Source organism: Oncorhynchus nerka, linkage group LG12 (genome assembly GCF_034236695.1).
Source record: "Oncorhynchus nerka isolate Pitt River linkage group LG12, Oner_Uvic_2.0, whole genome shotgun sequence".
Taxonomy (NCBI): Eukaryota; Metazoa; Chordata; class Actinopteri; order Salmoniformes; family Salmonidae; genus Oncorhynchus; species Oncorhynchus nerka.
Genome location: NC_088407.1, coordinates 79588592 through 79602773, shown reverse-complemented (window position 1 = coordinate 79602773; position 14182 = coordinate 79588592). Strand labels below are relative to the sequence as shown.

The 14182-nt window shown below is 46.7% G+C and overlaps 1 protein-coding gene across 1 annotated transcript in view; it reads right to left on the bottom strand.

Annotated features, from left to right (window-relative positions):
• Positions 1-14182, bottom strand: part of LOC115138845 (nesprin-1-like) — a 195657-nt gene that overhangs the window by 50829 nt on the left and 130646 nt on the right. Inside the window, 19 exon segments of the mRNA XM_065025814.1 lie at positions 271-447; positions 1816-1965; positions 3171-3353; positions 3587-3719; positions 3920-4116; positions 4336-4467; positions 6726-6899; positions 7179-7379; positions 7728-7832; positions 7992-8093; positions 8428-8637; positions 8950-9105; positions 9360-9482; positions 9663-9816; positions 9983-10083; positions 10243-10362; positions 11032-11235; positions 13095-13496; positions 13828-14019. Of these exon segments, the coding sequence (XP_064881886.1) occupies positions 271-447; positions 1816-1965; positions 3171-3353; positions 3587-3719; positions 3920-4116; positions 4336-4467; positions 6726-6899; positions 7179-7379; positions 7728-7832; positions 7992-8093; positions 8428-8637; positions 8950-9105; positions 9360-9482; positions 9663-9816; positions 9983-10083; positions 10243-10362; positions 11032-11235; positions 13095-13496; positions 13828-14019 (3216 nt within the window).

Genomic DNA, 14182 nt, shown 5'->3' with positions numbered 1-14182 from the left:
ATTGACATAATTCAAAGAGCCACACAGTGAATGATATGTCATACGTAAAGATATGCTTTAATATGAGATTGTTTTTTTTATATGATTGTGGTGTAATAGACAGGGGTTTAAGTTTAACCATGCTCTGGAATACCAATAATGCATCAGGCTACATGTATGTTTATTCTCTTATGTGTGATCTTGTTGCACAACTAATTTCCCTCTCTAACAAATAAAGTTGAAAGTAGACATTTTAAGTTGAGGTTGAAAGTGGTTTATTCTCTCTCTCACCCTCTCCGTGATGAGTCCCTGTAGTAACTGCCAGCGTCGGTTCATTACTCCCAGATTCTCGGCAAAGTCTGTCTGGTCGCTGCGCCTGCTCTCCACATCCTGATCACTGATCTGGAGCACAGACTGGTTCACAAAATACACCGTCAGCTGCTTACAGCGCACATCAACTCTGAAGCCCTGGGGAAGGAGAGAGAGAGAGACCAGGGAGAAGAAGAAGATGACTTTATTGTCCAACAGACATTTGTATGCTGCTTCATCTATTAGAGTGAGTATAAAGAGAGAAATGAATGATGATGAATGATGCATGATAGTCGCTTAGCTTTGGAACATTCTCAACACATTTAAGGAACTTGACAAAAAAAAGTACTTTTCTTAGCAAATCATGGTTACATTTAATACATTTTTTGGTAATGTTCTAGGAACGTTCTCCAAATGGTTTGACATTGGGAATATTCTCAAATAGTTCCAAGAATGTTAAGAAACAGCGTTATTCTGTGGGAATTTTAGTACTTCAGCATAACGTTCCCTACAGGTTTCCACATGGTTCTATTTAAGTTCATGTTCTCAGAAAGTTCAGAGAACATTAAGAAACAATGTTCTTCAGCGGGAATTTCAGTAAGTTTTCTGCAGGTTTCGTCACGGTTCTCCTTGAAGTCATGTTTTCAGAACATTAAGAAAACTTTCCATAAAAACCTCAAGAAAACATTAGTAACGTTCAAAGAACGTTCTAAGAATGTTATTTAAAAACATACATTTTGTTTTCAGCCTCAACAAAACTCTCTCTAGCCTCTATCTTGTTAAGTGTGTTCAGGTGTGTTGGCCGTGACCACTAATTGGCGACACCTGATCTTAATGAGTGTTGTTTCCTCTGAAATGGGGTCTGTTCGAATAGACTAAAATGAACAGCTTTGTATGAGTAAAAAAAACATGGCATAATAGCGCAATCTTGGTGGTGCAGGGGACTAATTCCATGAATAGAGAACAGAAGATCATAGGGTTAAATCTCACTGACACTGTGGCACAATAAAAAAAAGAAATGTGTTTGCATGATTAATGCAGAAGCAAATTAATTTCCATGTGTGCTTGGCATTCAAAACTGTTAACCCAAACTAAGCTAGCAGTGTTATTAAAAGTCTTACTGAAACATTCAGGGAAAGTTTTAAGGAAGTTCTTCAAAAACCTCCAATTAACCTTAACATGTTGTTCAAAAACATTCACAACATTTAGAGAATGTTCTCAGAATACAACTTATTTACCTTCAAATAACCTTGAATTTCCATTCTCAGAACATTAATAAACCCCCCTAGGAAAACTTTCAGGGAACCATAGTAAAAATGTTCTCAGAACCTCACTGCAACCTAAAAATGTACGCTCCTAGAACAGGCAAAATGATCACTTCCATTGTCAGAATGTTTAAAAAACGTTCTGTTTTACCATTAAGGAAACTTATGGCTTCGTTCTCAGAACCAATGAGAAACCAAAACGGTATTTTTCCACAACTTCCAAGGAACCAAATGTGCTAGCTGTGAGTTTTCTGTTCCTTACCTTGTATTTCTGTAGATAGTCCTGGATGACAGTCGACCCCACTGCTCCTTTCAGGTTCTCTTCGTCCTCTCCAATCACATTCTCCATCAGAGATATCCAGTTGACCAGTTCAGAGATGGCATGCCTAGAGGCCAACTTCTCCATTTGTAACTGAGGAAAAGAAACGGGCTAATAAACACAACTCCTCGTCAAACATCTCATTCCAAAATCATGGGCATTAATATGGATTTGGTCCCCCATTGCTGCTTTGACAGCCTCCACTGTTCTGTGAAGGCTATCCACTAGATGTTGGAACATTGCTGCGGGGACATGCTTCCATTCAGCCACAAGAGCATTAGTGAGGTCAGCACTGATGTTGGGCGATTAGGCCTGTCTCGCAGTCGGTGTTCCAATCCATCTCAAAGGTGTTCGATGGGGTTGAGGTCAGGCCAGCCAAGTTCTTCCACACCAATCTCGACAAACCATTTCTGTATGGACCTTGTTTCTGCATGGGGGCATTGTCATGCTGAAACAGGAAAGGGTCTTCCCCAAACTGTTGCCACAAAAATTAAAATAGTTTAAAATGTAATTGTATGCTGTAGCATTAAGATTTCCCTTCACTGTAACTAAGGGGCCAAGCCCGAACCATGAAAAACAGCCCCAGACCACTATTCCTCCTCCACCAAACTTTACAGTTGGCACTATACATTGGGACAGGTAGCATTCACCCGGCATCCGCCAAACCCAGATTTGTCCATCGGACTGCCAGATGGTGAAACGTGATTCATCACTCCAGAGAACGCGTTTCCACTGCTCCAGAGTCCAATGGCGGCGAGCTTTACACTACTCCAGCCAACGCTTGGCATTGTGAATGGCGATTTTAGGCTCGGCCATGGAAACCTATTTCCTGAAGCTCCCGATGAATAGTTATTGACGTTGGTTCCAGAGGCTGTTTGGAACTTGGTAGTGAGTGTCGCAACCGAGGACGGATGATTTTTACACGCTACACACTTCAGCCCTGGACAGTTCTGTGAGCTTGTGTGGCCTACCACTTCGCGGCGGAGCTGTTTTTGCTCCTAGACGTTTCCACATTACAATAACAGCACTTACAGTTGACTGGGGCAGCTCTAGCAGGGCAGACATTTGACAAACTGACTAGTTCGAAAAGTGGCATCCTATGACGGTGCCAAGTTGAAAGTCACTGAGCTCTTCAATAATGCCATTCTACTGCCAATGTTTGTCTATGAAGATTGCATGGCTGTGTGCTCGATTTTATATACCTGTCAGCAACAGGTGTGGATGCGTGTGAGCAGCTTGGTCGACTGCGCGCACGCGCGCGCGTGTGTGTGTGTGTGCAGATAAGCCTGTGTTAGTACCTGGTGTAGCTTCTCCTGCACCCCTGGGATGAGTGTGAGTAGTTGGGTCCACTCTGAGTCTATGCGGGCCAGGTCAGACCGCAGGGCTGCAGTTCCAACCCTCTTCACCCTCAGAAGCTGGTTGCCCTCAGTCAGCACAGAATTCTTCAGAGATGAACGTGACTCCACCTCTTTACAGAAGTCCTGTGAACAGAGAATAGTATAACGGTCAGTTTCACATTGAATATCAGGCTGTGTATACAGCTGGTTCCGGATGATGGTTCTCAAACCCCTTATGCCTAAACTTAACCCTTACTCTAACCCCTCTAACCCTAACCCTACTCTTCACCTCTAACGTTAACCATTTGATCCAGATCTGCCAGTCGAATATCCACTTCCTCTAAGGTATCACCCACTCTTTTGATATGTTGACTCACCAGGAAGGTAGAGAGATGGTCCCTGCGGGTCTCCATCCCCTGTGGAACTACGACTGCCTGATTGTTCCAGAAGTCCAGACGTTCTAGAGCAGACTGCAGCCAGCCAATCAACTCTGATGACTCCTTCTGATACCTGGGCATCACATGGAGACAAACAGGCTTAGTGGGTGATATTCAACCCCCCCAACATATTCACAGTACATACAGTGCAGACCTGGGTTCAAGTAGTAGCTAAAGTATTAGAAGGAAAACGAATACTATTTGAACCCATGTCTACATCACATCCAGTACACAGCACACCCTAAACAATATCCCTTGGGGTTCAGCCCTAACCTGGTCCAATGTTTGAGGATGGCCTCTAGTCTCTGCAGCTCCTTGTTGACCTTGGTAGTGTTGCTGAGCCAGTGTTCCCCTAGCACTGTGAGCTTTGTGTCCAGGCCAGGACAGCACACAGATAGCTGCAGCCTCTTCCCCTCCTCCAGCACCTGGCTCAGCTTGTGCTGGTGCTCCATCAGTCTGCCCTTCAGACTCTATGGAGAGAAGGAGGTAAACCAAGATGGGGGACATGACTTAAATAAATTATGTTATCACTTTATTGTACAGTATTCTTTCTGGTATTTATTAGGAAAATCGTGATTAAGATGATGACGCCACTGTAAATTGTTAGCTCAAATGTTACACACAGTATATGAAAGTGGCAATGGCTTTCTGTAATAACTGCATAACATGGTGATAGTGATCTACTATACCTGATAGAGTGAACTCCTCTCAGTGAGGCTCTCCTCTGTCTCCTCCACCAGGCCCACTGTGGGGATGCTACCCTCCACTGCCTCCAACTGCATACACAGAGCCTGGTAGTCCGGCACCAGACGGCTCCAAGTCTGAAAACACACATATAGAGGCAATTCCGTTATACTTGGGTTACACATATACAGAACCCTACTGCGCTGGCCTGGATATTGTCTTTTCACATTGTCCTTTCCAGCATGGTTACAGCATGCCGATTTAAGTATGACATATACTAATACTACAGTACATATAGTACTAGTACAGTACATATAGTACTAGTACAGTACATATAGTACTACTACTACTACAGTACATATAGTACAACACTACTACTACTACTACAGTAGTCCCTTTTTTAGGACCATGTCTTTCAAAGATAATTCGTAAAAATCCAAATAACTTCACAGATCTTCATTGTAAAGGGTTTAAACAGTGTTTCCCATGCTTGTTCAATGAACCATAAACAATTAATGAACATGCACCTGTGGAAAAGCTTACAGACGGTAGGCAATTAAGGTCACAGTTATGAAAACTTAGGACACTAAAGAGGCCTTTCTACTGACTCTGAAAAACACTAAAAGAAAGATGCCCAGGGTCACTGCTCATCTGCGTAAACGTGCCTTAGGCATGCTGCAAGGAGGGATGAGGACTGCAGATGTGGCCAGGTCAATAAATTGCAATGTCAGTACGGTGAGACGCCTAAGACAGCACTAGAGGGAGACAGGACGGAGAGCTGATCATCCTCGCAGTGGCAGACCATGTGTAACAACACCTGCACAGGATCGATACATCCAAACATCACACCTGCGGGACAGGTACAGGATGGCAACAACAACTGCCCAATTTACACCAGGAATGCACAATCCCTCAGTCAGTGCTCAGACTGTCCGCAATAGGCTAAGAGAGACGGGACTGAGGGCTTGTAGGCCTATTGTAAGGCAGGCATCAGACATCAACGGCAACAACGTCGCCTATGGGCACAAACCCACTGTCGCTCTGCCAGACAGAACTGGCAAAAAGTGCTCTTCACTGACGAGTCGCGGTTTTGTCTCACCAGGGGTGATGGTCGGATTCACGTTTACCGTCGAAGGAATGAGCGTTACACCGATGCCTGTACTCTGGAGCAGGATTGATTTGGAGGTGGAATCCGTCATGGTCTGGGGCGGTGTGTCACAGCATCATCGGACTGAGCTTGTTGTCATTGCAGGCAATCTCAACGCTGTGTGTTACAGGGAAGACATCCTCCTCCCTCATGTGGTACCTGTCCTGCAGGCTCATCCTGACATGACCCTCCAGCATGACAGTGCCACCAGCCATACTGCTCGTTCTGTGCGTGATTTCCTGCAAGACAGGAATGTCAGTGTTCTGCCATGGCCAGCGAAGAGCCCGGATCTCAATCCCATTGAGCACGTCTGAGACCTGTTGGATCGGAGGGTGAGGGCTAGGGCCAATCCCCCCCAGAAATGTCTGGGAACTTGTGGAAGAGTGGGGTAACATCTCACAGCAAGAACCATGATGAGGAGATGAACTGCAGTACTTAATGCAGCTGATGGCCACACTAGATTGTCATGTATTGTCATGTTATGTCTTGTCCCTGTGCTTTCTCTTCTCTTCGTTTCCCCCTGCTGGTCGTATTAGGTTACTTTCTCTCTCTCTATCTCTCTCTCTCTCTATCGTTCCGTTCCTGCTCCCAGCTGTTCCTCATTCTCCTAACGACCTCGTTTACTCTCTCACACCTGTCCCCTCTTTTGCCCTCTGATTAAGTCTCTATTTCTCTCTCTGTTTCTGCTTCTGTCCTTGTCGGATTCTTGTTTGCTTTGCCCTTGTCCCGTCCTGTCGTAATCTGCCTCTTCATCAGATGCTGCGTGTGAGCAGGTGTCTCTGTCCTCTTCGGCCCGCGCCTACCCGGAGGGACCAGCAGTCTGTTGCCGCTAGCCCTGCTATTCTCCTCTACTACTAGAAGGGGGACTCTCCTGTAAAGATAGAGGATTTATGTTTTCCCTGTTTGGACATCTCCTGTAAAGATTGAGGATTTATGTTTTCCCTGTTTGGACATTAAAATACTCTGTTTCTGTTAAATCGCTTTTGGGTCCTCACTCACCTGCATAACACTAGATACTGACTGTTACTTTGGATTTTGACCACCTCTTTGTTCAGGGACGAAATATTCCATTAATTTTAGTCACATGTCTGTGGAACTTGTTCAGGTTATGTCTCAGTTGTTGAATCTTGTTATTTTCATACAAATATTTACACGTTAAGTTTGCTGAATATAAAAGCAGTCGACATTGAGAAGACGTTTCTTTTCTTGCTGAGTTTAGTACTACTACTACAACAACAACTCTCCTACCTCCAGTATGTACTCCAGCGCCACCCCTCTCCTGTGGGCCTGTTTGAGGACTCCCTGGGTCAGGGTCAGTATCTCCTCCAGAGCCTGCTTCTCTCTGGGAACCACCAGGCCACTGATCTTCGTGAAGAACGTCTCCGTCAGGATCATGTGGGACTCCATACTCTGGAAGAACTCCTGGAGAGAGAGAAAAACACTCTTGAGCAATACTGCAATGAAGATGGCGTTAACTAGTCTCCCCCGAGGCAGCCAGCTTTCTTGGAGCAGAGGTTACAGTCATTGCCTTTGGTCATGGTGACCAAAGTTTGAGTTTGAGCTGCGCTCAGGGACCTTACACTATTCACACAGAGACCCTAACATTCTGTAGTCTTAAATTGCTTTTTGACTTTGATGTATTTTATTAATTGTATTATTCAAGTTATTGTAAATCTACTTCTATGGAAGGTTAAAGTCTACCTTGTGTTTGTCAAGGAGAATCTGAACTTCCTCCACAGAGCTGGCGATGACCCTCTGGTCGCCGGCCATCTTGTCTTGAGCAGTGTCCACCAGGTCAGCCAGGTCCTGCAGAGCCCTCTCATATTGCCCCTTCAGAGCCATGTTCTGGTTCAGGCTGCTACGCCGCGAGCCCACCGTCATCACCAACTCCTCATAGGCATCCTGTAGATGAGGAGAAGAAGAAGAAGGAGAAGAAGGAGGAGGCGGAAAAGACATACAGATATAATATGATTAATTCATGTTTATGCAGTGTGTGTGTAAAAATACATTGGTGAATAATTTTGTGTTTGTGTCTGTGTGTCTGTCTGTGTGTCTGTCTGTGTGTCTGTCTGTGTGTCTGTCTGTCTGTCTGTCTGTCTGTCTGTCTGTCTGTCTGTCTGTCTGTCTGTCTGTCTGTCTGTCTGTCTGTCTGTCTGTCTGTCTGTCTGTCTGTCTGTCTGTCTGTCTGTCTGTCTGTGTGTGTGTGTGTATTTTGTGTGTGTGAACTGTCTGTATGGAGAGGTCAGATACCTGTAGCTTGAGCATCTGTTCTGCCTGTAGTTCTGTTCCTCTTGTTTTCAGCTGGGTGATCCTCTGCTCAAACTCTCTCAAACCCTCCTCAGCCTCAGCTATGACCTACCAGACAAAACCAAGACTGGTTAGCATCTTATAACATTTATTTTTATTATATTTAATAATAAGAACAGGAAGAACTTAAAGAGAGGAAATTAAAGCCTGCAGTTATAATGCATTTTAAGACTTGTCATGAGTACGTATGACCCCCTGATGTCTCACCTCAAGCTGTTTGGATCCTGGTCTGTCCGTGGCTCCCGCCAACGTCTGAAGGATCTGGCACTTGGTGTCGGTTAAATCAGCCAGGACAAGCTGTGACTCCGTCTGCATTAACCAATACAAGATAAACTCAATGCATTGCTTATACAGAGATACAGTACGTAAGATAGTAATATAACACTTAATGACAGTTTCCTGGACCCAGCTTAAGGCCATTCCTGGACTTAAAACCACTTTCAACTAAGCAAGCTTTTTAATCCAAGAATAGGCTTGATCAGAGTCCAGAAACTGTCTCAAAAGGGGACAAGTACACCACATGTACAGTAACCTAACCTGTTAGTCTGTGGCTAAGTTCCTGCATAATAGTACAATGACTAGAGACAAGTACACCACATGTACATATAGAGTATCCTAACCATGGACTATGATCCTAACATACCTGGTAGGCAGTGAGTTCCTGCATCCTAATCCTCATGTGTTCACAGCGTCGCTCCAGGGCAGAGTCCAGAGTTTGCAGCCTCTCTGTCAGACAGTCCAGTGTGTCCTCTAACAGGACCTGGTCCTCCGCACACAGCCCTGTAGGTTGGCCTAGGAGACCCCGACTGTGGCTCACCACCCCAGTCACCTCACTGACATCCCTCCCTAAGGCCTGGAAGAAACAGAGATGACAGAATCACCAAACATCCCTGGCACCAGGTGAAACACAGGAATGGAGGAAGACTTGGAAAGAGTCTTTATTTGCTCCCTAAACCTTCCCCTTTGCCCAATACAGAAGCTCCACCACTACACTGCTTATATCTATACAAATCCTTCAGATCTGAACATCTCAAAAGGGCTAGGATGATTAGGGACCGGTTGGCTGTTTCTAAAGACCATGATCACATTCTGAGATGTCATAATACTAAGAGAGTAGACGTTGTGTGCTTTGTGGAAAAGGATGTTAAGTGTTGCAGTGGTCTACCTCCTGGTTTTGTAGCTGTGTCTCAGCGTTCTCCGTCAGCAGCGTAGGACCAGAGAACAGGGTGTTCTCTACATCATCCAGCCAGGAGGAGGTCGCTGACACAGCCTGGTAGAGATGCTGCTCCATGGGGATCACCTTACCCTCAGAGGCCCCAGTCTTTGACAGAGATACCAGTGCTGGGGTCAATTCCAATTCAATACAGTCAATTCAAGAAGTAAACAGAAACTCCCATTTCAATTCAGTCAATTCAGTAAGGATTTACCGAGCTGAAATGGAATTGTCCCCATTCCTGATAGATACAGTGCATAGCTGAACTGTATATTTCCATACGTAAACATAATTCAAAAACAGAAAACAAGGATAACATACAGTACAATAACAGTGATGTTATAGTGTCGTTATTAACCTACTTGACAAGACATCTCCTCCATCGTTTGGCTGAAACCCTCATATAACATCTTCAGTGAAGATGTGTCCTCTGTTTTACAGATCTCTGCTTTAAACAGGGTTCCAGCGGCAGTTCTGGAGGAAACCTGTAACAGAGTATGGCCACCTCACTGTCAGACATCACACTACCTCAGAGGGTATGAGTTCATAGTGATTTATAAAAGTACTTGCTACAGCTCAGCGGCTAAATCTGGTTGAATCCAGAACAGCTTTTCAACCAGTGTTTCCCGCTGGGAGTAGGCATTGATGGACGGTGAGGTCAGGACCTGTTGCTTGTGGTCTTGTTCCAGGGTTTTCTGTAGGAGCTGGAGCTTGGTGCTCAGTTCTTTCCTCAGGCTCTCCCACCTCTGTCTCATCTGGTACTGGGCAGCCCGGGTCTCTCGCTCCAGCAGTATCTCTGGAGAGCAGGGCTCCGTCATACTGCACGCCAAAAACATAACATGAAGCAAAAAACCTCAACAGACCAAAAACATATACAACATCACATAACGTAAAAACATGACACAGTGTGGAAGATAAAGTGCTGGAAAGTCAACAGAATCTCCATGTCAGACCATTGTGTTGCTGTTCTCTCAGGTGTTTATACCTGACACTGCTAGGTGAGGCCTGCTTTATCAGGATCTCCTCTCCTATACTGGCTACAGACTGTAACAGCTTCTTCTGTTCAGCTAGCTGCTCCTCCAGCTCCTAAACAACAACAACACACCAACGTGATCAGTCTGCTTCTCTTTGAATGAAGGATAGAATGAATGAATGAATGAACAAACTAACAAACAAACAGGATCTTTCAGACACGGACATGGCATTGATAGTGTGAGTATGTGTGAGAGAGAAAGAATTCCCTACCCTCTGTCTCTGGAGGCTGTCCTGGTGGTGTTGTGAGAGTGTGGCGTGGGCCTGGACCAGGCAGTCCTGCACGATGGGCCCCTGAGACAGAGTGGAGTCAGACTCACTCTCCTCCTGGTCCTGCAGAGAGCCATGGAACCAGACACAGGCAGAGAGAGGGTTATTTATGGAAACAGTTGTGAGCAAAAAGACAAGAGATATGGTTATTCATGTAAGGATTCGTTTGATTCATATCTTGACAACGAGACCGACCAAACATCAAGGCTAGGTTAAGATTATTTGAGTAGATTTAGATCAAACTCTTGTTATTTTGATTTGTAAACCTCAAACAAGAGAGCAAGACAGATAATGCAAGCACATTTGTTTGCAATCCAGTTCACCCAATTACATCCCTGCTAACATTAGCCACAGTAAAGACCAGGAGGAGACAAACGGGCATCATGCTAAAGGCTCAGAGGAGAAAGAAGACACTAGAAGGGGCTCAGCACAGAGACATCACATCTACTCAGTGACACTTTCATCTCCTGGAAAGCATTCTATGCTAGAGTGTCCTGCTTGTCAAACAAGGTGAAGGCATTAGACATTCGATGGTTAGCACTTAGGATATTGACCTGGTGAAGATCCTTTTAGGGATTGAAATGTGAACTAACCTAATAAAGGTACGTGTTTAGAGTTTGTTTTTTAAATCCTCCATTGACACCAATACATGGTTAACTCTTAAACGTAATCACATGCATCTCACAGAGAGCACTTTAGTGAGAGTTACAGGTATCCAGAAAAAAGCCTGACCTGGATGTTGATGTGTTTGTCCTGCAGCATCCTCTGCAGCTCCAGCAGACTTCCCTTCAGCGTCCGCAGCTTCCTGGCCAGCTGCTCTGTGTCCTCCCTCATGTCCATCCGCGTCTCCTGCCTTCCCTCCAGAAGCAGGCTCTCGCTGCGCATGGTCAGCTCCGACAGGGCCACCACCTTCTGCTCTATCTCCTGCAGCATGTTCTGGAGCAGCAGGAGAGAGGCCAGCTCAAACATGGTGCTGCCTTCCAAGTGGATCCTTCAGTCAATCAGGCACCAGGCAGCCAGTTAACCAGGCCCACCAGGAAGACAGTTAACCAGGCCCACCAGGCAGCCAGTTAACCAGGCCCACCAGGCAGACAGTTAACCAGGCCCACCAGGCAGAGAGTTAACCAGGCCCACCAAGCAGCCAGTTAACCAGACCCACCAGGCAGACAGTTAACCAGGCAGACAGTTAACCGGGCCCACCAGGCAGACAGTTAACCAGGCCCACCAGGCAGCCAGTTAACCAGACCCACCAGGCAACCAGTTAACCAGACCCACCAGGCAGCCAGTTAACCAGGCCCACCAGGCAGACAGTTAACCAGGCCCACCAGGCAGAGAGTTAACCAGGCCCACCAAGCAGCCAGTTAACCAGACCCACCAGGCAGACAGTTAACCAGGCCCACCAGGCAGACAGTTAACCAGGCCCACCAGGCAGACAGTTAACCAGGCCCACCTAGGCAGCCAGTTAACCAGACCCACCAGGCAGCCAGTTAACCAGGCCCACCAGGCAGACAGTTAACCAGGCCCACCAGGCAGAGAGTTAACCAGGCCCACCAAGCAGCCAGTTAACCAGACCCACCAGGCAGACAGTTAACCAGGCAGACAGTTAACCGGGCCCACCAGGCAGACAGTTAACCAGGCCCACCAGGCAGCCAGTTAACCAGACCCACCAGGCAGCCAGTTAACCAGACCCACCAGGCAGCCAGTTAACCAGGCCCACCAGGCAGACAGTTAACCAGGCCCACCAGGCAGAGAGTTAACCAGGCCCACCAAGCAGCCAGTTAACCAGACCCACCAGGCAGACAGTTAACCAGGCCCACCAGGCAGACAGTTAACCAGGCCCACCAGGCAGACAGTTAACCAGGCCCACCAGGCAGACAGTTAACCAGACCCACCAGGCAGCCAGTTAACCAGACCCACCAGGCAGCCAGTTAACCAGGCAGACAGTTAACCGGGCCCACCAGGCAGCCAGTTAACCAGGCAGACAGTTAACCAGACCCACCAGGCAGCCAGTTAACCAGACCCACCAGGCAGCCAGTTAACCAGGCAGACAGTTAACCAGACCCACCAGGCAGCCAGTTAACCAGGCCCACCAGGCAGACAGTTAACCAAAGTAAATGTTGCCTCAAAGATTCCTACATGAAGGGTTAATCCTCCATTAAGATGAGACCCATAGCCTGGCCTAAGTGTAAGTTAAACAGGTCTCTTCAAGAAAGGGAGTGACCCCCCTGCCTATCAGTTGGGATTCCCTACTTTGATATTCCAGACGAAAGACATCTGCATAATCTGCATAACTAGACTAGTGTTACAGCCACTTAGTAACCTAACAAACCCCCTGAAGGCAGCCCCGCCCTATAACTCTGCTGCTTACACTCTTGTTTACTGCTGCCAGGTTCCTACCCCGCGGGGGCGATTCATATGTGAGAGGCAGAATCAGAAAGCAGGAGTTATAGTGAGATTTAATCATTGGAAGTTACATGAACGGCTGGGTAAAAGGGGAAAACTCATGTGAATCACTGAGGAACTGTTAAACACAGGGACTCTGTGTGTGTCTGTGCACATTTGCGTCCGTGTGTGTGCGTGCGTGCCTGTGTGTGTGTGTGTGTGTGTGTGTGCGTGCCTGTGTGTGTGTGTGTGTGTGTGTGCGTGCGTGCCTGTGTGTGTGTGTGTGCGTGCGTGCCTGTGTGTGTGTGTGTGCGTGCCTGTGTGTGTGTGTGTGTGTGTGTGTGTGTGTGTGTGCATGTGTGAGTGCATGCGTGTGTGTGTTTATCTGCCAGTAGGGGGACCTCTGTTCTAACCTGGCCGTCTATGAGTTGCTCCTCCTCAGCACTGGGACCGAGGGCTTCGCGGGTGCTGAGCAGCCATTGGTCCATCTGGTCAGCTTGGTTGAGGTAATGTCGTAAGGTCTGCTCCTGATGCTGGTCCTCTAGACGGTCACTGACACGCTCCTGATGCTGCTCCTCTAGACGGTCACTGACACGCTCCTGATGCTGCTCCTCTAGACGGTCACTGACACGCTCCTGATGCTGCTCCTCTAGACGGTCACTGACACGCTCCTGATGCTGCTCCTCTAGACGGTCACTGACACGCTCCTGATGCTGCTCCTCTAGACGGTCACTGACACGCTCCTGATGCTGCTCCTCTAGACGGTCACTGACACGCTCCTGATGCTGCTCCTCTAGACGGTCACTGACACGCTTCTGGACAGACCAGGGCAGCACATGACAAGACATCACATGAAATATGCTAGGCACAGCTAGTTGTTATGCTCACGAAGCTTGACTCCTCAATTTACATACTTTTAATGGCCATCTCAACTTAGACACTCAAACCTTCAAATCTACTGCTTAATTAACATCTAATCAAAATCAAATAAAATTTTGTTTGTCAAGTGCACAATCTTACTGTGAAAAGCAAAAATTCGATAAATAAACTAAAGGAAAAATAGTAAAACAATAAAATATGAATAAAAATCTGAGACAGTGTCAGTGCCCCTATCTGCTACAGATACAGAACACAGAGCTTGACTACCTCCAGTAGCTGTCGTTCTCCTGAGGCCTTCATCTGTATGGTGGCCATCCTCTCAGACAGGACAGTGAGGGTGGACTGCATGGCCAGCTGGTGGGCCGTGTCGTCCACAGCATCAGAACCAAGCTCGTCTGAGAAGCTGGTCTGCAGCTTGTCTATCTCCTCCTGCAGCCTCTGAACCTCCTCCACCACGGCCTGATAGAGGGAATAACAGTCTTAGTTAGGATGGGAAGGCTATGCTGAGCACTGAGCATTGATTAGGGTTGGAACCATAATATCACATTGTAGTTGACGAATATGGAAAACATAGGGTCATGAGCATACCGAGAGGTCATGAGGAAATTGGCTTCTTGAGCAT